Raw genomic sequence first — 27185 nt, forward strand, 5'->3', positions numbered from 1 at the left:
ACCCACTCACTCACTCACTGACCCACTCACTCACCCACTCACCCACCCACCCACTCACCCACTCACTCACCCACCCACTCACTCACTCACCCACCCACCCACTCACCCACTCACTCACCCACTCACCCACCCACCCACCCACTCACTCACTCACCCACCCACCCACCCACCCACTCACCCACCCACTCACCACCCACTCACCACTCACCCCTGAGAGTAGGTGAGCGCCAGTGACTCTGTGTGGTTGATGATCAGCACGGGAGCGGTGCCTCTTGTGTAGTCACTCACCCACTCACTCACTCACCACTCACTCACCCACCCACTCACCCACCCACTCACTCACTCACTCACCCACTCACTCACTCACTCACTCACCCTCTCACCCACTCACTCACTCACTCACCCACCCACTCACCCACCCACCCACCCACTCACTCACCACTCACCCACCCACTCACCCACCCACCCACTCACTCACCACTCACCCACCCACTCACCCACCCACCCACTCACTCACTCACCCACTCACTCACTCACCCACCCACCCACCCACCCACTCACTCACCCACTCACCCACTCACTCACCCACTCACTCACTCACTGACCCACTCACCCACCCACTCACCCACCCACCCACCCACTCACTCACCCACTCACTCACCCACTCACTCACTCACTGACCCACTCACTCACCCACTCACCCACCCACCCACTCACCCACTCACTCACCCACCCACTCACTCACTCACCCACCCACCCACCCACCCACCCACCCACTCACCCACCCACCCAACCACTCACCCACCCACTCACCCACTCACTCACCCACTCACCCACCCACCCACCCACTCACTCACTCACCCACCCACCCACCCACTCACCCACCCACTCACCACCCACTCACCACTCACCCCTGAGAGTAGGTGAGCGCCAGTGACTCTGTGTGGTTGATGATCAGCACGGGAGCGGTGCCTCTTGTGTAGTCACTCACCCACTCACTCACTCACCACTCACTCACCCACCCACTCACCCACCCACTCACTCACTCACTCACCCACTCACTCACTCACTCACTCACCCTCTCACCCACTCACTCACTCACTCACCCACCCACTCACCCACCCACCCACCCACTCACTCACCACTCACCCACCCACTCACCCACCCACCCACTCACTCACCACTCACCCACCCACTCACCCACCCACCCACTCACTCACTCACCCACTCACTCACTCACCCACCCACCCACCCACCCACTCACTCACCCACTCACCCACTCACTCACCCACTCACTCACTCACTGACCCACTCACCCACCCACTCACCCACCCACCCACCCACTCACTCACCCACTCACTCACCCACTCACTCACTCACTGACCCACTCACTCACCCACTCACCCACCCACCCACTCACCCACTCACTCACCCACCCACTCACTCACTCACCCACCCACCCACCCACCCACCCACCCACTCACCCACCCACCCAACCACTCACTCACTCACCCACCCACCCACCCACCCACCCACCCACTCACTCACTCACCCACTCACCCACCCACCCACCCACTCACTCACTCACCCACTCACCACCCACTCACCACTCACCCCTGAGAGTAGGTGAGCGCCAGTGACTCTGTGTGGTTGATGATCAGCACGGGAGCGGTGCCTCTTGTGTAGTCGCTCACCCACTCACTCACTCACCCACTCACTCACTCACCCACCCACTCACTCACTCACCCACCCACTCACCCACTCACTCACCCACCCACTCACTCACCCGCTCACTCACCCACTCACCCACCCACCCACCCACTCACTCACCCACTCACTCACCCACTCACCCACCCACCCACTCACCACCCACTCACCACTCACCCCTGAGAGTAGGTGAGCGCCAGTGACTCTGTGTGGTTGATGATCAGCACGGGAGCGGTGCCTCTTGTGTAGTCACTCACCCTCACCAGCGCACAGCTCTCCACAACGCTCACCTCCACGCACAGCGCAAAGGGCTGCACCAGCAGTAGCATAAGCAGCAGCATCATCAGCAGTAGCATCATCATCAGTGGCATCATCATCATCAGCAGCAGCATCATCAGTAGCAGCATCATCATCATTACCATCAGGAGCATCATCAGTAGCATCATCATCAGCAGTAGCATCATTACCATCAACATCACCAGCATCATCAGTAGCATCATCATCAGGAGCATCATGATCAGTAGTAGCAGCATCATCATTATCATCATTATCATTATCAGCATCATCATCAACATTAACATCATCATCATCAGTAGCATCATCAGTAGCATCATCATCATTATCATCATCATCATTTGCATCCTCATCAACACCATCATCATCATCAATAGCATCATCATCAGCATCAGTATCATCATCATCAGTAGCATCATCATCAACATCATCATCATCATCAGTAGCATCATCAGCATCAACATCATCATCAGTAGCATCAGCATCAACACCATCATCATCAGCATCATCATAATCAGTAGCATCATCATCAGTAGCATCATCATCAGTAGCATCATCAGCATCAACACCATCATCATCAGTAGCATCAGCATCAACACCATCATCATCAGTAGCATCAGCATCAACACCAACATCATCAGCATCATCATAATCAGTAGCATCATCATCAGTAGCATCAGCATAATCAGTAGCATCACCATCATCAGTAGCATCATCAGCATCAACACCATCATCATCAGTAGCATCAGCATCAACACCATCATCAGCACCATCATCATCATCAGCATCATCATCAGCATCACCACCCCACTCCCCAGGCTGTGCACCTCATCCTGCAGCTGCAGTGCGGTGTGAGGTTGAGGTAGCGTGTAGAGGAAGTCTGCCGACTCCAACTCAGAGCCGGCCACTCGCAAGCACATTCTCCCGCTGGTACACTCTGGCCAAAGCGGTGCACGCTGTACGTCACACACACACACACACAGTCACACACACACACACAGTCACACACAGTCACACACAGTCACACACACACAGACACACACACACAGTCACACACACACAGTCACACACACACAGTCACACACACACAGACACACAGTCACACACACAGTCACACACACAGACACACACACACAGTCACACACACAGACACACACACACAGACACACACACAGACACACACACAGACACACACACACAGAGACACACACACAGACACACACAGTCACACACACACAGTCACACACACAGACACACACACACAGTCACACACACAGACACACACACACAGACACACACACAGAGACACACACACAGACACACACACAGACACAGTCACACACACACACAGACACACACACAGTCACACACACACACAGACACACACACAGTCACACACAGTCACACACACAGTCACACACACACACACACAGACAGACACAGTCACACACACACACACAGTCACACACACAGTCACACACACACAGTCACAGTCACACACAGTCACACAAAGATAAAAAAGATCCCCCATATAGCCTGTAACAGACAGTAGGGGCAAGTGCTGTTAGCGAGCACCTATGAAGGCCGGAACGGTACACGAGGGGGTGGGTGGCCAGCACCATGCCCGACCGCCTTTGTCTCCCTAGTGGCAATGTTTACACACCGCACCAGGTACTCATTTGAGGCTGAGTCGACCTAGGGGAGGCCCGGGACCGGTTCAGATAATCGTCACCGGTGTTGGCCGTGAGCGGGAATCGAACCACGGGTCGCCAGGTTCATAGCGCAGCGTAGCGCTAACCACTACACTACCGCTCCCCACACGCACACAGACAGACACACACACACACACAGTCACACACACAGTCACACACACACACACAGTCACACACACAGTCACACACAGTCACACACACAGTCACACACACAGTCACACAGTCACACACACACACAGTCACACACACACACAGACACACACACACAGACAGACACAGTCACACACACACACAGTCACACACACACACAGTCACACACACAGTCACACACAGTCACACACACAGCCACACACAGTCACACACACAGTCACACACACACACACAGACACACACAGTCACACAGTCACACACAGACACACACACAGTCACACAGTCACACACAGACACACAGTCACACAGTCACTGACCCACCCACCAACCCCCCCACCCACCCACCCCCCCACCCACCCACCCACCCACCCCCCCACCCACACCCCCCACCCCCCCACCCACCCACCCACCACCCACCCACCTCCCCAGGAGAGAGGAACGTCCATCTGTGGCTTCCAAGCTCCCTCAGTTCGATGTTCAGCGCTGAGGCATTGTGTGCAATGTGGAAGGCGCTCAGAGCCAACACCTTGGTCAGCGAGAAGCTAGTGAGGGTGATGTTCACCCCCACCTGCATCAGCAACATCAACATCAACAACACCATCAACATCAACAACAACAACACCATCAACAACACCATCAACATCATCAACATCACCATCAACACCAACATCAACACCATCAACATCAACATCAACACCTTGGTCAGCGAGAAGCTAGTGAGGGTGATGTTCACCCCCACCTGCATCACCACCGTCAACACCAACAACACCATCAACAACACCATCAACATCACCATCAACACCACCATCAACAACATCAACATCACCATCATCAACATCATCAACAACAACATCATCATCATCAACATCAACATCATCAACATCATCAACAACACCATCAACATCAACACCATCAACATCAACACCATCAACAACACCATCATCACCATCAACATCACCACCATCAACAACACCATCAACATCAACACCTTGGTCAGTGAGAAGCTAGTGAGGGTGATGTTCACCCCCACCTGCATCACCACCATCAACATCAACAACAACATCAACACCATCAACATCAACACCAACATCAACAACACCACCACCATCAACAACAACAACACCATCAACATCAACACCATCAACATCAACACCAACATCAACAACACCACCATCATCATCAACAACACCACCATCATCACCGTCAACACCAACAACACCATCAACAACACCATCAACAACACCATCAACAACACCATCAACATCACCACCAACATCACCACCAACAACACCATCAACAACACCATCAACAACAAGCGCTGAGGCATTGTGTGCAATGTGGAAGGCACTCAGAGCCAACACCTTGGTCAGCGAGAAGCTAGTGAGGGTGATGTTCACCCCCACCTGCATCACCACCATCAACAACAACAACATCAACATCACCATCATCACCATCAACAACACCACTAACAACATCAACATCAACAACATCAACACCATCAACACCATCAACATCATCAACAACACCATCAACACCATCAACATCATCATCAACATCAACACCATCAACACCATCAACATCATCAACAACACCATCAACACCATCAACATCATCAACAACATCATCACCATCAACACCATCACCATCATCACCATCATCATCAACATCACCATCAACATCATCAACATCACCACCATCAACAACACCATCAACAACACCATCACCATCAACATCAACACCAACAACACCATCAACATCATCACCACCATCAACATCAACACCACCATCAACATCAACACCTTGGTCAGCGAGAAGCTAGTGAGGGTGATGTTCACCCCCACCTGCATCACCACCGTCAACACCATCAACACCATCAACATCAACACCATCAACAACACCATCAACATCAACACCAACATCAACAACACCATCAACATCAACACCAACATCAACAACACCACCATCATCATCAACAACACCACCATCATCACCATCAACACCATCAACAACATCATCAACAACATCAACACCACCATCAACAACACCATCAACATCAACAACATCATCAACAACACCATCATCATCAACATCAACATCAACACCATCAACATCAACATCAACAACAACACCATCAACATCAACACCAACATCAACAACACCATCAACATCAACACCATCAACAACACCATCAACATCAACACCAACATCAACAACACCATCAACATCAACACCAACATCAACAACACCACCATCATCATCAACAACACCACCATCATCACCATCAACACCATCAACAACATCATCAACAACATCAACACCACCATCAACAACACCATCAACATCAACAACATCATCAACAACACCATCATCATCAACATCAACATCAACACCATCAACATCAACATCAACAACATCAACACCATCAACATCAACACCATCAACATCACCATCACCAACCATCAACATCATCAACAACACCACCATCAACATCAACATCATCAACATCACCACCATCAACATCATCAACATCACCACCATCAACAACACCATCAACAACACCATCACCATCAACATCAACACCATCAACATCAACAACACCGTCATCACCATCAACATCAACACCACCATCAACATCAACACCTTGGTCAGCGAGAAGCTAGTGAGGGTGATGTTCACCCCCACCTGCAGCGGCAACATCAACACCAACAACACCATCAACATCAACAACATCAACATCAACAACATCAACAACACCATCAACACCATCAACACCATCAACACCATCAACACCACCACCATCACCACCATCATCACCATCAACACCGTCATCTCCATCATCAACATCATCAACAACACCACCATCACCATCAACAACATCAACATCAACACCATCAACATCAACACCATCAACACCATCAACAACATCAACACCATCAACATCAACACCATCAACATCAACACCACCATCACCATCACCATCAACATCACCACCGTCAACACCATCAACATCACCATCAACAACATCAACATCATCACCATCAACACCACCATCATCATCATCAACATCACTACCATCAACACCATCAACACCACCATCAACATCAACACCTTGGTCAGCGACAAGCTAGTGAGGGTGATGTTCACCCCCACCTGCATCACCACCGTCAACACCAACAACACCATCAACAACACCATCAACACCATCAACACCATCAACAACACCATCAACATCAACACCACCATCACCATCATCAACATCAACATCAACACCATCAACATCAACACCATCAACATCAACACCATCAACATCAACACCATCAACACCATCAACATCATCAACATCAACACCATCAACATCAACACCATCAACACCATCAACACCATCAACATCAACATCATCAACATCAACACCATCAACACCATCAACATCGCCACCATCAACATCGCCACCATCAACATCGCCACCATCAACATCACCACCACCATCAACATCAACAGCAGCAGTTGCAGAGTCTGTCTCTCCCCGTGTCTCTCCCCGTGTCTCCCACCCCCCCGCGTCTCCCAGTGTCTCCCCGTGTCTCCCAAACCCGCGTGTCTCCCCCGTGTCTCCCCCCGTGTCTCCCCCCGTGTCTCCCCGTGTCTCTCCGCGTCTCCCCGTGTCTCCCACCCACCCCCCCCCGTGTCTCCCCGTGTCTCTCCCCGTGTCTCCCACCCCCCCGCGTCTCCCCGTGTCTCCCCGTGTCTCCCAAACCCGCGTGTCTCCCCCGTGTCTCCCCCCGTGTCTCCCCCCGTGTCTCCCCGTGTCTCTCCGCGTCTCCCCGTGTCTCCCACCCACCCCCCCCCCGTGTCTCCCCGTGTCTCTCCCCGTGTCTCCCACCCCCCCGCGTCTCCCCGCGTCTCCCCGTGTCTCTCCCCCGTGTCTCCCACCCCCCCGTGTCTCCCACCCCCCCGTGTCTCCCCGTGTCTCCCCGTGTCTCCCCGCGTCTCTCTCCCCGTGTCTCTCTCCCCGTGTCTCTCTCCCCGTGTCTCTCTCCCCATGTCTCTCTCCCCGTGTCTCTCTCCCCGCGTCTCTCTCCCCGTGTCTCTCCCCCCGTGTCTCTCTCCCCGTGTCTCCCCCGTGTCTCCCTGTGTCTCCCCGCGTCTCCCACCCCCCCGTGTCTCTCTCCCCGTGTCTCTCTCCCCGCGTCTCCCCGCGTGTCTCCACCCCCGCGTGTCTCTCACGAGCAGCTCAGTAGACGCTTGCTTGTGAGGTTTACAGCGAAGGCAACCAGAGCTGCCAGCGGTCTCCATGGAGAACTCAGCGGAGGGCAGGCTGTTACCTACACACAGCCGCACCTACAGCATACACACAGCATACACACAGTGTATACACAGGGCAGGCTGTTACCTACACACAGCCGCACCTACAGAATACACACAGCATACACACAGTGTATACACAGGGCAGGCTGTTACCTACACACAGCCGTACCTACAGCATACACACAGCATACACACAGTGTACACACAGGGCAGGCTGTTACCTACACACAGCCGTACCTACAGCGTACACACAGCATACACACAGGGTACACACAGGGCAGGCTGTTACCTACACACAGCCGTACCTACAGCGTACACACAGCATACACACAGCATACATAGTGTACACACAGCGTACACACAGGGCAGGCTGTTACCTACACACAGCCGCACCTACAGCATACACACAGGGCAGGCTGTTACCTACACACAGCCGCACCTACAGCATACACACAGGGCAGGCTGTTACCTACACACAGCCGCACCTACAGCATACATACAGGGCAGGCTGTTACCTACACACAGCCGCACCTACAGCATACACACAGGGCAGGCTGTTACCTACACACAGCCGCACCTACAGCATACACACAGCATACACACAGCATATACACAGCGTACACACAGTGTACTCACAGGGCAGGCTGTTACCTACACACAGCCGTACCTACAGCATACACACAGCATACACACAGTGTATACACAGCATACACACAGTGTACACACAGCATACACACAGGGCAGGCTGTTACCTACACACAGCCGCACCTACAGCGTACACACAGCATACACAGTGTATACACAGCGTACACACAGTGTACACACAGTGTACACACAGCATACACACAGGGCAGGCTGTTACCTACACACAGCCGCACCTACAGCATACACACAGGGCAGGCTGTTACCTACACACAGCCGCACCTACAGCATACACACAGGGCAGGCTGTTACCTACACACAGCCGCACCTACAGCATACACACAGGGCAGGCTGTTACCTACACACAACCGTACCTACATTATACACACAGTGTACACACAGCATACACACAGAGCAGGCTGTTACCTACACACAGCTGCACCTACAGCATACACACAGCATACACACAGCATACACACAGGGCAGGCTGTTACCTACACACAGCCGCACCTACAGCATACACACAGGGCAGGCTGTTACCTACACACAGCCGTACCTACAGCGTACACACAGTGTACACACAGTGTACACACAGGGCAGGCTGTTACCTACACACAGCCGCACCTACAGCATACACACAGGGCAGGCTGTTACCTACACACAGCCGCACCTACAGCATACACACAGGGCAGGCTGTTACCTACACACAGCCGTACCTACAGCATACACACAGTGTACACACAGCATACACACAGAGCAGGCTGTTACCTACACACAGCCGCACCTACAGCATACACACAGCATACACACAGGGCAGGCTGTTACCTACACACAGCCGCACCTACAGCATACACACAGCATACACACAGGGCAGGCTGTTACCTACACACAGCCGCACCTACAGCATACACACAGGGCAGGCTGTTACCTACACACAGCCGTACCTACAGCGTACACACAGCATACACACAGCGTACACACAGTGTACACACAGTGTACACACAGGGCAGGCTGTTACCTACACACAGCCGCACCTACAGCATACACACAGCATACACACAGTGTACTCACAGTGTACACACAGCGTACACACAGGGCAGGCTGTTACCTACACACAGCCGTACCTACAGCATACACACAGGGCAGGCTGTTACCTACACACAGCCGTACCTACAGCATACACACAGCATACACACAGCATATACACAGTGTACACACAGCATACACACAGTGTACACACAGTGTACACACAGGGCAGGCTGTTACCTACACACAGCCGCACCTACAGCATACACACAGAGCAGGCTGTTACCTACACACAGCCGCACCAACAGCATACACACAGCATACATAGTGTACACACAGCATACACACAGAGCAGGCTGTTACCTACACACAGCCGCACCTACAGCGTACACACAGCATACACACAGTGTATACACAGCGTACACACAGTGTACACACAGGGCAGGCTGTTACCTACACAGAGCCGTACCTACAGCATACACACAGCATACACACAGCATACACACAGTGTACACACAGTGTACACACAGGGCAGGCTGTTACCTACACACAGCCGCACCTACAGCATACACACAGCATACACACAGCATACACACAGTGTACTCACAGGGCAGGCTGTTACCTACACACAGCCGTACCTACAGCATACACACAGGGCAGGCTGTTACCTACACACAGCCGTACCTACAGCATACACACAGCATACACACAGGGTACACACAGTGTACACACAGCGTACACACAGCATACACAGAGCAGGCTGTTACCTACACACAGCCGTACCTACAGCATACACACAGCATACACACAGTGTATACACAGGGCAAGCTGTTACCTACACACAGCCGTACCTACAGCATACACACAGCATACACACAGTGTACACACAGCATACACACAGTGTACACACAGCATACACACAGGGTACACACAGCATACACACAGCATACACACAGAGCAGGCTGTTACCTACACACAGCCGCACCTACAGCATACACACAGCATACACACAGTGCAGGCTGTTACCTACACACAGCCGCACTTACAGCATACACACAGCATGCACACAGCGTACACACAGCATACACACAGAGCATGCTGTTACCTACACACAGCCGTACCTACAGCATACACACAGCATACACACAGCATACACACAGTGTACTCACAGTGTACACACAGTGTACGCACAGTGTACACACAGTGTACACACAGGGCAGGCTGTTACCTACACACAGCCGCACCTACAGCATACACACAGCATACACACAGAGCAAGCTGTTACCTACACACAGCCGCACCTACAGCATACACACAGGGCAGGCTGTTACCTACACACAGCCGTACCTACAGCGTACACAGAGCGTACACACAGCATACACACAGAGCAGGCTGTTACCTACACACAGCCACACCTACAGCATACACACAGCATACACACAGCGTACACACAGGGTACACACAGTGTACACACAGCGTACACACAGAGCAGGCTGTTACCTACACACAGCCGTACCTACAGCATACACACAGCATACACACAGCATACATAGTGTACACACAGCATACACACAGCATACACACAGTGTACACAGTGTACACACAGCATACACACAGGGCAGGCTGTTACCTACACACAGCCGTACCTACAGCATACACACAGCATACACACAGGGCAGGCTGTTACCTACACACAGCCGTACCTACAGCATACACACAGCATACACACAGCATACACAGTGTACACACAGCATACACACAGCATACACACAGCAGGCTGTTACCTACACACAGCCGTACCTACAGCATACACACAGCATACACACAGGGTACACACAGCGTACACACAGCATACACACAGCATACACACAGGGCAGGCTGTTACCTACACACAGCCGTACCTACAGCATACACACAGCATACACACAGGGTACACACAGCATACACACAGCATACACACAGCATACACACAGCGTACACACAGAGCAGGCTGTTACCTACACACAGCCGCACCTACAGCATACACACAGCATACACACAGGGTACACACAGAGTACACACAGAGCAGGCTGTTAGCTACACACAGCCGTACCTACAGCATACACACAGCATACACACAGCATACACAGTGTACACACAGCGTACACAAAGCATATACACAGTGTACACACAGTGTACTCACAGGGCAGGCTGTTACCTACACACAGCCGTACCTACAGCATACACACAGCATACACACAGAGCAGGCTGTTACCTACACACAGCCGTACCTACAGCGTACACACAGCATACACACAGAGCAGGCTGTTACCTACACACAGCCGCACCTAAAGCGTACACACAGCATACACACAGTGTATACACAGCGTACACACAGTGTACACACAGCATACACACAGTGTACACACAGCATACACACAGGGCAGGCAGTTACCTACACACAGCCGCACCTACAGCATACACACAGGGCAGGCTGTTACCTACACACAGCCGCACCTACAGCATACACACAGGGCAGGCTGTTACCTACACACAGCCGCACCTACAGCATACACACAGGGCAGGCTGTTACCTACACACAGCCGTACCTACATTATACACACAGTGTACACACAGCATACACACAGAGCAGGCTGTTACCTACACACAGCCGCACCTACAGCATACACACAGCATACACACAGGGCAGGCTGTTACCTACACACAGCCGCACCTACAGCATACACACAGGGCAGGCTGTTACCTACACACAGCCGTACCTACAGCGTACACACAGTGTACACACAGTGTACACACAGGGCAGGCTGTTACCTACACACAGCCGCACCTACAGCATACACACAGGGCAGGCTGTTACCTACACACAGCCGCACCTACAGCATACACACAGGGCAGGCTGTTACCTACACACAGCCGTACCTACAGCATACACACAGTGTACACACAGCATACACACAGAGCAGGCTGTTACCTACACACAGCCGCACCTACAGCATACACACAGCATACACACAGGGCAGGCTGTTACCTACACACAGCCGCACCTACAGCATACACACAGCATACACACAGGGCAGGCTGTTACCTACACACAGCCGCACCTACAGCATACACACAGGGCAGGCTGTTACCTACACACAGCCGTACCTACAGCGTACACACAGCATACACACAGCGTACACACAGTGTACACACAGTGTACACACAGGGCAGGCTGTTACCTACACACAGCCGCACCTACAGCATACACACAGCATACACACAGCATACACACAGTGTATACACAGCGTACACACAGTGTACACACAGCGTACACACAGCGTACACACAGGGCAGGCTGTTACCTACACACAGCCGCACCTACAGCATACACACAGCATACACACAGTGTACTCACAGTGTACACACAGCGTACACACAGGGCAGGCTGTTACCTACACACAGCCGTACCTACAGCATACACACAGGGCAGGCTGTTACCTACACACAGCCGTACCTACAGCATACACACAGCATACACACAGCATATACACAGTGTACACACAGCATACACACAGTGTACACACAGTGTACACACAGGGCAGGCTGTTACCTACACACAGCCGCACCTACAGCATACACACAGAGCAGGCTGTTACCTACACACAGCCGCACCTACAGCATACACACAGCATACATAGTGTACACACAGCATACACACAGAGCAGGCTGTTACCTACACACAGCCGCACCTACAGCGTACACACAGCATACACACAGTGTATACACAGCGTACACACAGTGTACACACAGGGCAGGCTGTTACCTACACACAGCCGTACCTACAGCATACACACAGCATACACACAGCATACACACAGTGTACACACAGTGTACACACAGGGCAGGCTGTTACCTACACACAGCCGCACCTACAGCATACACACAGCATACACACAGCATACACACAGTGTACTCACAGGGCAGGCTGTTACCTACACACAGCCGTACCTACAGCATACACACAGGGCAGGCTGTTACCTACACACAGCCGTACCTACAGCATACACACAGGGCAGGCTGTTACCTACACACAGCCGTACCTACAGCATATACACAGCATACACACAGCATATACACAGTGTACACACAGCATACACACAGTGTACACACAGTGTACACACAGGGCAGGCTGTTACCTACACACAGCCGCACCTACAGCATACACACAGAGCAGGCTGTTACCTACACACAGCCGCACCTACAGCATACACACAGCATACATAGTGTACACACAGCATACACACAGAGCAGGCTGTTACCTACACACAGCCGCACCTACAGCGTACACACAGCATACACACAGTGTATACACAGCGTACACACAGTGTACACACAGGGCAGGCTGTTACCTACACACAGCCGTACCTACAGCATACACACAGCATACACACAGCATACACACAGTGTACACACAGTGTACACACAGGGCAGGCTGTTACCTACACACAGCCGCACCTACAGCATACACACAGCATACACACAGCATACACACAGTGTACTCACAGGGCAGGCTGTTACCTACACACAGCCGTACCTACAGCATACACACAGGGCAGGCTGTTACCTACACACAGCCGTACCTACAGCATACACACAGCATACACACAGGGTACACACAGTGTACACACAGCGTACACACAGCATACACAGAGCAGGCTGTTACCTTCACACAGCCGTACCTACAGCATACACACAGCATACACACAGTGTATACACAGGGCAAGCTGTTACCTACACACAGCCGTACCTACAGCATACACACAGCATACACACAGTGTACACACAGCATACACACAGTGTACACACAGCATACACACAGGGTACACACAGGGTACACACAGCATACACACAGAGCAGGCTGTTACCTACACACAGCCGCACCTACAGCATACACACAGCATACACACAGCGCAGGCTGTTACCTACACACAGCCGCACTTACAGCATACACACAGCATGCACACAGCGTACACACAGCATACACACAGAGCATGCTGTTACCTACACACAGCCGTACCTACAGCATACACACAGCATACACACAGCATACACACAGTGTACTCACAGTGTACACACAGTGTACACACAGTGTACACACAGGGCAGGCTGTTACCTACACACAGCCGCACCTACAGCATACACACAGCATACACACAGAGCAAGCTGTTACCTACACACAGCCGCACCTACAGCATACACACAGGGCAGGCTGTTACCTACACACAGCCGTACCTACAGCGTACACACAGCATACACACAGCGTACACACAGCATACACACAGAGCAGGCTGTTACCTACACACAGCCGCACCTACAGCATACACACAGCATACACACAGCGTACACACAGGGTACACACAGTGTACACACAGCGTACACACAGAGCAGGCTGTTACCTACACACAGCCGTACCTACAGCATACACACAGCATACACACAGCATACATAGTGTACACACAGCATACACACAGTGTACACACAGCATACACACAGGGCAGGCTGTTACCTACACACAGCCGTACCTACAGCATACACACAGCATACACACAGGGCAGGCTGTTACCTACACACAGCCGTACCTACAGCATACACACAGCATACACACAGCATACACAGTGTACACACAGCATACACACAGCAGGCTGTTACCTACACACAGCCGTACCTACAGCATACACACAGCATACACACAGGGTACACACAGCGTACACACAGCATACACACAGCATACACACAGGGCAGGCTGTTACCTACACACAGCCGTACCTACAGCATACACACAGCATACACACAGGGTACACACAGCGTACACACAGCATACACACAGCATACACACAGCGTACACACAGAGCAGGCTGTTACCTACACACAGCCGCACCTACAGCATACACACAGCATACACACAGCATACATAGTGTACACACAGCATACACACAGCATACACACAGTGTACACAGTGTACACACAGCATACACACAGGGCAGGCTGTTACCTACACACAGCCGTACCTACAGCATACACACAGCATACACACAGGGCAGGCTGTTACCTACACACAGCCGTACCTACAGCATACACACAGCATACACACAGCATACACAGTGTACACACAGCATACACACAGCATACACACAGCAGGCTGTTACCTACACACAGCCGTACCTACAGCATACACACAGCATACACACAGGGTACACACAGCGTACACACAGCATACACACAGCATACACACAGGGCAGGCTGTTACCTACACACAGCCGTACCTACAGCATACACACAGCATACACACAGGGTACACACAGCATACACACAGCATACACACAGCATACACACAGCGTACACACAGAGCAGGCTGTTACCTACACACAGCCGCACCTACAGCATACACACAGCATACACACAGGGTACACACAGCGTACACACAGAGCAGGCTGTTAGCTACACACAGCCGTACCTACAGCATACACACAGCATACACACAGCATACACAGTGTACACACAGCGTACACAAAGCATATACACAGTGTACACACAGTGTACTCACAGGGCAGGCTGTTACCTACACACAGCCGTACCTACAGCATACACACAGCATACACACAGAGCAGGCTGTTACCTACACACAGCCGTACCTACAGCGTACACACAGCATACACACAGAGCAGGCTGTTACCTACACACAGCCGCACCTAAAGCGTACACACAGCATACACACAGTGTATACACAGCGTACACACAGTGTACACACAGCATACACACAGTGTACACACAGCATACACACAGGGCAGGCAGTTACCTACACACAGCCGCACCTACAGCATACACACAGGGCAGGCTGTTACCTACACACAGCCGCACCTACAGCATACACACAGGGCAGGCTGTTACCTACACACAGCCGCACCTACAGCATACACACAGGGCAGGCTGTTACCTACACACAGCCGTACCTACATTATACACACAGTGTACACACAGCATACACACAGAGCAGGCTGTTACCTACACACAGCCGCACCTACAGCATACACACAGCATACACACAGCATACACACAGGGCAGGCTGTTACCTACACACAGCCGCACCTACAGCATACACACAGGGCAGGCTGTTACCTACACACAGCCGTACCTACAGCGTACACACAGTGTACACACAGTGTACACACAGGGCAGGCTGTTACCTACACACAGCCGCACCTACAGCATACACACAGGGCAGGCTGTTACCTACACACAGCCGCACCTACAGCATACACACAGGGCAGGCTGTTACCTACACACAGCCGTACCTACAGCATACACACAGTGTACACACAGCATACACACAGAGCAGGCTGTTACCTACACACAGCCGCACCTACAGCATACACACAGCATACACACAGGGCAGGCTGTTACCTACACACAGCCGCACCTACAGCATACACACAGCATACACACAGGGCAGGCTGTTACCTACACACAGCCGCACCTACAGCATACACACAGGGCAGGCTGTTACCTACACACAGCCGTACCTACAGCGTACACACAGCATACACACAGCGTACACACAGTGTACACACAGTGTACACACAGGGCAGGCTGTTACCTACACACAGCTGCACCTACAGCATACACACAGCATACACACAGCATACACACAGTGTATACACAGCGTACACACAGTGTACACACAGCGTACACACAGCGTACACACAGGGCAGGCTGTTACCTACACACAGCCGCACCTACAGCATACACACAGCATACACACAGTGTACTCACAGTGTACACACAGCGTACACACAGGGCAGGCTGTTACCTACACACAGCCGTACCTACAGCATACACACAGGGCAGGCTGTTACCTACACACAGCCGTACCTACAGCATACACACAGCATACACACAGCATATACACAGTGTACACACAGCATACACACAGTGTACACACAGGGCAGGCTGTTACCTACACACAGCCGCACCTACAGCATACACACAGAGCAGGCTGTTACCTACACACAGCCGCACCTACAGCATACACACAGCATACATAGTGTACACACAGCATACACACAGAGCAGGCTGTTACCTACACACAGCCGCACCTACAGCGTACACACAGCATACACACAGTGTATACACAGCGTACACACAGTGTACACACAGGGCAGGCTGTTACCTACACACAGCCGTACCTACAGCATACACACAGCATACACACAGCATACACACAGTGTACACACAGTGTACACACAGGGCAGGCTGTTACCTACACACAGCCGCACCTACAGCATACACACAGCATACACACAGCATACACACAGTGTACTCACAGGGCAGGCTGTTACCTACACACAGCCGTACCTACAGCATACACACAGGGCAGGCTGTTACCTACACACAGCCGTACCTACAGCATACACACAGCATACACACAGGGTACACACAGTGTACACACAGCGTACACACAGCATACACAGAGCAGGCTGTTACCTTCACACAGCCGTACCTACAGCATACACACAGCATACACACAGTGTATACACAGGGCAAGCTGTTACCTACACACAGCCGTACCTACAGCATACACACAGCATACACACAGTGTACACACAGCATACACACAGTGTACACACAGCATACACACAGGGTACACACAGGGTACACACAGCATACACACAGAGCAGGCTGTTACCTACACACAGCCGCACCTACAGCATACACACAGCATACACACAGCGCAGGCTGTTACCTACACACAGCCGCACTTACAGCATACACACAGCATGCACACAGCGTACACACAGCATACACACAGAGCATGCTGTTACCTACACACAGCCGTACCTACAGCATACACACAGCATACACACAGCATACACACAGTGTACTCACAGTGTACACACAGTGTACGCACAGTGTACACACAGTGTACACACAGGGCAGGCTGTTACCTACACACAGCCGCACCTACAGCATACACACAGCATACACACAGAGCAAGCTGTTACCTACACACAGCCGCACCTACAGCATACACACAGGGCAGGCTGTTACCTACACACAGCCGTACCTACAGCGTACACACAGCATACACACAGCGTACACACAGCATACACACAGAGCAGGCTGTTACCTACACACAGCCGCACCTACAGCATACACACAGCATACACACAGCGTACACACAGGGTACACACAGTGTACACACAGCGTACACACAGAGCAGGCTGTTACCTACACACAGCCGTACCTACAGCATACACACAGCATACACACAGCATACATAGTGTACACACAGCATACACACAGTGTACACACAGCGTACACACAGGGCAGGCTGTTACCTACACACAGCCGTACCTACAGCATACACACAGCATACACACAGGGCAGGCTGTTACCTACACACAGCCGTACCTACAGCATACACACAGCATACACACAGCATACACAGTGTACACACAGCATACACACAGCAGGCTGTTACCTACACACAGCCGTACCTACAGCATACACACAGCATACACACAGGGTACACACAGCGTACACACAGCATACACACAGCATACACACAGGGCAGGCTGTTACCTACACACAGCCGTACCTACAGCATACACACAGCATACACACAGGGTACACACAGCGTACACACAGCATACACACAGCATACACACAGCGTACACACAGAGCAGGCTGTTACCTACACACAGCCGCACCTACAGCATACACACAGCATACACACAGGGTACACACAGCGTACACACAGAGCAGGCTGTTACCTACACACAGCCGTACCTACAGCGTACACACAGCATACACACAGAGCAGGCTGTTACCTACACACAGCCGCACCTAAAGCGTACACACAGCATACACACAGCATACACACAGTGTACACACAGCGTACACACAGCGTACACACAGAGCAGGCTGTTACCTACACACAGCCGCACCTACAGCATACACACAGAGCAGGCTGTTACCTACACACAGCCGCACCTACAGCATACACACAGCATACACACAGAGCAGGCTGTTACCTACACACAGCCGTACCTACAGCATACACACAGCATACACACAGCATACACACAGGGTACACACAGCGTACACACAGCATACACACAGAGCAGACTGTTACCTACACACAGCCGTACCTACAGCATACACACAGCATACACACAGCGCAGGCTGCTACCTACACACGGCCGTACCTACAGCATACACACAGAGCAGGCTGTTACCTACACACAGCCGCACCTACAGCATACACACAGCATACACACAGCATACACACAGGGTAAACACAGTGTACACACAGCGTACACACAGTGTACACACAGCATACACACAGTATACACAGTGTACACACAGTGTACACACAGCATACACACAGCGTACACACAGCGTACACACAGCATACACACAGTGTATACACAGTGTACACACAGTGTATACACAGTGTACACACACACAGCGTACTCACAGCATACACACAGCGTACACACAGCATACTCACGGGGCAGGAGGTGTAGCAGGTGGTGTAACAGGTGGTGTAGCAGAAGGTGTAGCAGGAGGTGTAGCAGGTGGTGTAGCAGGTGGTGTAGCAGGAGGTGTATCAGGTGGTGTAACAGGTGGTGTAACAGGAGGTGTAGCAGGTGGTGTAGCAGGTGGTGTAGCAGGTGGTGTAGCAGGAGGTGTATCAGGTGGTGTAACAGGTGGTGTAACAGGAGGTGTAGCAGGTGGTGTATCAGGTGGTGTAGCAGGTGGTGTAGCAGGAGGTGTATCAGGTGGTGTAACAGGTGGTGTAACAGGAGGTGTAGCAGGTGGTGTAGCAGGAGGTGTATCAGGTGGTGTAACAGGTGGTGTAACAGGAGGTGTAGCAGGAGGTGTAGCAGGTGGTGTAGCAGGAGGTGTAACAGGTGGTGTAGCAGGTGGTGTAGCAGGAGGTGTATCAGGTGGTGTAACAGGTGGTGTAACAGGTGGTGTAGCAGGTGGTGTAGCAGGAGGTGTATCAGGTGGTGTAACAGGTGGTGTAACAGGAGGTGTAGCAGGAGGTGTATCAGGTGGTGTAACAGGAGGTGTAGCAGGTGGTGTAACAGGAGGTGTAGCAGGTGGTGTAACAGGTGGTGTAACAGGTGGTGTAGCAGGAGGTGTATCAGGTGGTGTAACAGGTGGTGTAACAGGAGGTGTAGCAGGAGGTGTAGCAGGTGGTGTAACAGGAGGTGTAGCAGGTGGTGTAACAGGTGGTGTAGCAGGAGGTGTAGCAGGTAGTGTAACAGGTGGTGTAACAGGTGGTGTAGCAGGTGGTGTAACAGGTGGTGTAACAGGTGGTGTAGCAGGTGGTGTAACAGGTGGTGTAGCAGGTGGTGTAACAGGTGGTGTAACAGGAGGTGTAGCAGGAGGTGTAACAGGAGGTGTAACAGGTGGTGTAACAGGTGGTGTAACAGGAGGTGTAACAGGTGGTGTATCAGGTGGTGTAGCAGGTGGTGTAGCAGGAGGTGTAACAGGTGGTGTAACAGGTGGTGTAGCAGGTGGTGGTGTAACAGGTGGTGTAGCAGGTTGTGTAACAGGTGGTGTAGCAGGTGGTGTAACAGGAGGTGAAGGTGTAGCAGGTGGTGTAGCAGGTGGTGTAACAGGAGGTGTAACAGGTGGTGTAACAGGAGGTGTAACAGGTGGTGTAGCAGGAGGTGGTGTAACAGGTGGTGTAGCAGGTGGTGTAGCAGGTGGTGTAACAGGTGGTGAAGGTGTAACAGGTGGTGTAGCAGGTGGTGTAGCAGGAGGTGTAGCAGGTGGTGTAGCAGGTGGTGTAACAGGCGGTGTAACAGGTGGTGTAGCAGGTGGTGTAGCAGGTGGTGTAACAGGTGGTGTAGCAGGTGGTGTAACAGGTGGTGTAGCAGGTGGTGTAACAGGTGGTGTAGCAGGTGGTGTAACAGGTGGTGTAGCAGGTGGTGTAGCAGGTGGTGTAGCAGGTGGTGTAACAGGTGGTGTAGCAGGTGGTGTAGCAGCAGGAGGTGTAACAGGTAGTGTAGCAGGTGGTGTAGCAGGTGGTGTAGCAGGTGGTGTAACAGGTGGTGAAGGTGTAACAGGTGGTGTAGCAGGAGGTGTATCAGGTGGTGTAACAGGTGGTGTAACAGGTGGTGTAGCAGGTGGTGTAGCAGGTAGTGTAGCAGGTAGTGTAGCAGCAGGTGGTGTAACAGGTGGTGTAGCAGGTGGTGTAACAGGTGGTGTAACAGGAGGTGTAACAGGTGGTGTAACAGGTGGTGTAACAGGAGGTGTAACAGGTGGTGTAGCAGGTGGTGTAGCAGGTGGTGTAGCAGGTGGTGAAGGAGGTGTAACAGGCGGTGTAACAGGAGGTGTAGCAGGAGGTGTAACAGGCGGTGTAACAGGAGGTGTAGCAGGAAGTGTAACAGGTGGTGTAACAGGTGGTGTAACAGGTGGTGTAACAGGTGGTGGTGTAACAGGTGGTGGTGTAACAGGTGGTGGTGTAACAGGTGGTGGTGTAACAGGTGGTGGTGTAACAGGTGGTGTAACAGGTGGTGGTGTAACAGGTGGTGGTGTAACAGGTGGTGTAACAGGTGGTGTAACAGGTGGTGGTGTAACAGGTGGTGGTGGTGTAACAGGTGGTGTAACAGGTGGTGGTGTAGGAGGTGGTGGTGTAACAGGTGTTGGTGTAACAGGTGGTGGTGTAGGAGGTGGTGGTGTAACAGGTGCTGTAACAGGTGGTGGTGTAACAGGTGGTGTAACAGGTGGTGGTGTAACAGGTGGTGTAACAGGTGGTGTAACAGGTGGTGTAACAGGTGGTGTAACAGGTGGTGTAACAGGTGGTGTAACAGGTGGTGGTGTAACAGGTGGTGGTGGTGTAACAGGTGGTGGTGTAACAGGTGGTGGTGTAACAGGTGGTGGTGGTGTAACAGGTGGTGTAACAGGTGGTGGTGTAACAGGTGGTGGTGGTGTAACAGGTGGTGTAACAGGTGGTGGTGTAACAGGTGGTGGTGGTGTAACAGGTGGTGGTGTAACAGGTGGTGGTGGTGTAACAGGTGGTGGTGTAACAGGTGGTGGTGGTGTAACAGGTGGTGGTGTAACAGGCGGTGTAACAGGTGGTGGTGTAACAGGTGGTGGTGTAGGAGGTGGTGGTGGTGTAACAGGTGGTGGTGTAACAGGTGGTGGTGTAACAGGTGGTGTAACAGGTGGTGTAACAGGTGGTGTAACAGGTGGTGGTGTAACAGGTGGTGGTGTAACAGGTGGTGGTGGTGTAACAGGTGGTGGTGGTGTAACAGGTGGTGGTGGTGTAACAGGTGGTGGTGTAACAGGTGGTGGTGTAACAGGTGGTGGTGGTGTAACAGGTGGTGGTGGTGTAACAGGTGGTGGTGGTGTAACAGGTGGTGGTGTAACAGGTGGTGGTGTAACAGGTGGTGGTGGTGTAGGAGGTGGTGGTGTAACAGGTGGTGGTGGTGTAACAGGTGGTGTAACAGGCGGTGGTGTAACAGGTGGTGGTGTAACAGGTGGTGGTGGTGTAACAGGTGGTGGTGTAGGAGGTGGTGTTGTAACAGGTGGTGGTGTAACAGGTGGTGAAGGTGTAACAGGTGGTGGTGTAACAGGTGGTGGTGTAACAGGTGGTGGTGTAACAGGTGGTGGTGTAACAGGTGGTGTAACAGGTGGTGAAGGTGTAACAGGTGGTGGTGTAGCAGGTGGTGGTGTAGGAGGTCTCCGCACCTTCTCCCTCCCGCTGACGGCCATGATGAGCGGCTCCTCCGACCCCCCACTGTGCTTCACCGCCTCCGTTCCACGCACGAGGTACAGCAGCGTGCGCCCGGTGCGGTTCACGATCCACTGCGGGGCGAAGATGCTCAGCTCCCCGCCTCGCCGGGAGATACAAAGGCGGACGGGCGAGGGGCCCGGGACTCCGGCCGAGGGGGTGAAGCAGAGCGGAGCGTCGCGTGGGAGAGAGTCGTCACAGGACAGCTCGGCCAGGGACGTCCAATCCTTGCCCTGGGAATGTGGACAAGGAGGGAGGAGGGAGGAGGAGGGAGTGGGGGTTGAAGTTGGTGATGGTGGTGATGGTGGTGGTGATGGTGGTGGTGGTGGTGATGGTGGTGATGGTGGTGATGGTGGTGGTGGTGATGGTGATGGTGGTGATGATGGTGGTGATGGTGGTGATGATGGTGGTGATGGTGGTGATGATGGTGGTGATGGTGGTGATGGTGATGATGATGGTGTCACATCACCTGGTATCTGTGCAGGGTGATGGTGGTGATGGTGGTGATGTTGGTGGTGATGGTGGTGATGTTGGTGGTGATGGTGGTGATGATGGTGGTGATGGTGGTGATGATGGTGGTGATGGTGGTGATGTTAGTGATGGTGTGGTGATGGTGGTGATGGTGATGTTGGTGATGGTGGTGATGATGGTGGTGATGGTGGTGGTGGTGGTGGTGGTGATGGTGGTGGTGATGGTGGTGATGTTGGTGATGGTGGTGATGTTGGTGGTGATGGTGATGGTGGTGGTGATGTCACATCACCTGGTATCTGTGTAGCGTGATGTTAGTGGTGATGTCACATCACCTGGTATCTGTGCAGCGTGATGGTGATGTTGGTGATGTTAGTGATGGTGATGTTAGTGATGGTGGTGATGTCACATCACCTGGTATCTGTGTAGCGTGATGGTGGTGATGGTGATGTTAGTGATGGTGATGGTGTCACATCACCTGGTATCTGTGCAGCGTAATGGTGATGTTAGTGATGGTGATGGTGATGTTAGTGATGGTGATGGTGGTGGTGATGGTGGTGATGGTGGTGATGGTGGTGGTGGTGGTGATGATGGTGGTGATGATGGTGATGGTGGTGATGGTGGTGATGGTGGTGGTGATGGTGGTGATGGTGGTGATGTTAGTGATGGTGGTGGTGATGGTGGTGATGGTGATGGTGGTGATGGTGGTGATGTTAGTGATGGTGGTGATGTTGGTGATGATGGTGGTGATGGTGGTGATGGTGGTGATGGTGATGATGATGGTGTCACATCACCTGGTATCTGTGCAGGGTGATGGTGGTGATGGTGGTGATGTTGGTGGTGATGGTGGTGATGTTGGTGGTGATGGTGGTGATGATGGTGGTGATGGTGGTGATGTTAGTGATGGTGATGTTAGTGGTGATGTCACATCACCTGGTATCTGTGCAGCGTGATGGTGATGGTGATGGTGGTGATGTTAGTGATGGTGATGTTAGTGATGGTGGTGATGTCACATCACCTGGTATCTGTGTAGCGTGATAGTGGTGATGGTGGTGATGTTAGTGGTGGTGATGGTGATGATGGTGATGTTAGTGATGGTGATGTTAGTGATGGTGGTGATGTCACATCACCTGGTATCTGTGTAGCGTGATGGTGGTGATGTTAGTGATGGTGGTGATGTTAGTGATGTCACATCACCTGGTATCTGTGCAGCGTGATGGTGGTGATGGTGATGTTAGTGATGTCACATCACCTGGTATCTGTGCAGCGTCATGGTGATGGTGATGATGGTGATGGTGATGTCACATCACCTGGTATCTGTGTAGCGTGATGGTGATGATGATGATGGTGATGTTAGTGATGATGTCACATCACCTGGTATCTGTGTAGCGTGATGGTGATGATGTTAGTGATGGTGGTGATGTTAGTGGTGATGTCACATCACCTGGTATCTGTGTAGCGTGATGGTGATGATGATGGTGATGTTAGTGATGATGTCACATCACCTGGTATCTGTGTAGCGTGATGGTGATGATGTTAGTGATGGTGGTGATGTTAGTGGTGATGTCACATCACCTGGTATCTGTGTAGCGTGATGGTGATGATGTTAGTGATGGTGATGTTAGTGATGGTGGTGATGTCACATCACCTGGTATCTGTGTAGCGTGATGGTGATGATGATAATGATGATGTCACATCACCTGGTATCTGTGTAGCGTGATGGTGATGATGTTAGTGGTGATGTTAGTGATGGTGGTGATGTCACATCACCTGGTATCTGTGTAGCGTGATGGTGATGATGATAATGATGATGTCACATCACCTGGTATCTGTGTAGCGTGATGTTGTTAGTGGTGATGGTGGTGATGGTGATGATGGTGATGTTAGTGATGGTGATGTTAGTGGTGGTGATGTCACATCACCTGGTATCTGTGCAGCGTGATGGTGGTGATGTTAGTGATGGTGGTGATGTTAGTGATGTTAGTGATGGTGATGTCACATCACCTGGTATCTGTGCAGCGTGATGGTGTTGTTAGTGGTGATGTTAGTGATGGTGATGATGGTGATGGTGATGTCACATCACCTGGTATCTGTGCAGCGTGATGATGGTGATGTTAGTGATGATGATGTTAGTGATGGTGTTAGTGATGGTGTCACATCACCTGGTATCTGTGCAGCGTGATGTTGTTAGTGGTGATGTTAGTGATGGTGATGTTGTTAGTGATGATGTTAATGATGTTAGTGATGATGTCACGTCACCTGGTATCTGTGCAGCGTGATGGTGATGGTGGTGATGATGGTGATGATGATGTTAGTGATGGTGATGGTGGTGATGATGGTGGTGATGTTAGTGATGATGATGGTGATGGTGGTGATGATGGTGATGTTAGTGATGTCACATCACCTGGTATCTGTGTAGCGTGATGTTGTTAGTGGTGATGTAAGTGATGGTGATGGTGATGTTAGTGATGATGATGGTGATGTTGTTAGTGGTGATGATGATGTCACATGAACTGGTATCTGTGCAGCGTGATGGTGATGGTGATGTCACATCACCTGGTATCTGTGTAGCGTGATGTTGTTAGTGGTGTCACATGACCTGGTATCTGTGCAGCGTGATGGTGATGGTGGTGTCACATGACCTGGTATCTGTGCAGCGTGATGTTGTTAGTGGTGATGTTAGTGGTGATGGTGATGTTAGTGATGGTGATGATGGTGATGATGGTGATGGTGTCACATGACCTGGTATCTGTGTAGCGTGATGATGTCACATGACCTGGTATCTGTGTAGCGTGATGTTGTTAGTGGTGATGTTAGTGATGGTGATGTTAGTGGTGATGTTAGTGATGGTGATGTTAGTGGTGATGATGATGTCACATGACCTGGTATCTGTGCAGCGTGATGTTGTTAGTGGTGATGTTAGTGATGTTAGTGGTGATGATGGTGTCACATTACCTGGTATCTGTGTAGCGTGATGGTGATGGTGTCACATGACCTGGTATCTGTGTAGCGTGATATTGTTAGTGGTGTCACATGACCTGGTATCTGTGTAGCGTGATGTTGTTAGTGGTGTCACATGACCTGGTATCTGT

At 51.8% G+C, this 27185-nt stretch overlaps 1 protein-coding gene across 1 annotated transcript in view; it reads right to left on the reverse strand.

The window, feature by feature from the left end:
- Positions 1–1880: 1880 nt before the first annotated feature.
- Positions 1881–27185, reverse strand: part of LOC116937717 (intermembrane lipid transfer protein VPS13C-like) — a 49878-nt gene continuing 24573 nt past the window's right edge. The window contains exons 10-14 of the mRNA XM_076057106.1: positions 23583–23858; positions 8085–8198; positions 4285–4431; positions 2829–2957; positions 1881–2018 (exon numbers count right to left, since the gene is read on the reverse strand). Coding sequence (XP_075913221.1) covers positions 1881–2018; positions 2829–2957; positions 4285–4431; positions 8085–8198; positions 23583–23858 — 804 coding nt within the window. The remainder of the gene's footprint in view (positions 2019–2828; positions 2958–4284; positions 4432–8084; positions 8199–23582; positions 23859–27185) is intronic.

The sequence above is a fragment of the Petromyzon marinus genome, chromosome 79 (genome assembly GCF_048934315.1).
Source record: "Petromyzon marinus isolate PM22_M1 ecotype Great Lakes invasive population chromosome 79, UKy_Petmar_22M1.pri1.0, whole genome shotgun sequence".
NCBI classification, from domain to species: domain Eukaryota; kingdom Metazoa; phylum Chordata; class Hyperoartia; order Petromyzontiformes; family Petromyzontidae; genus Petromyzon; species Petromyzon marinus.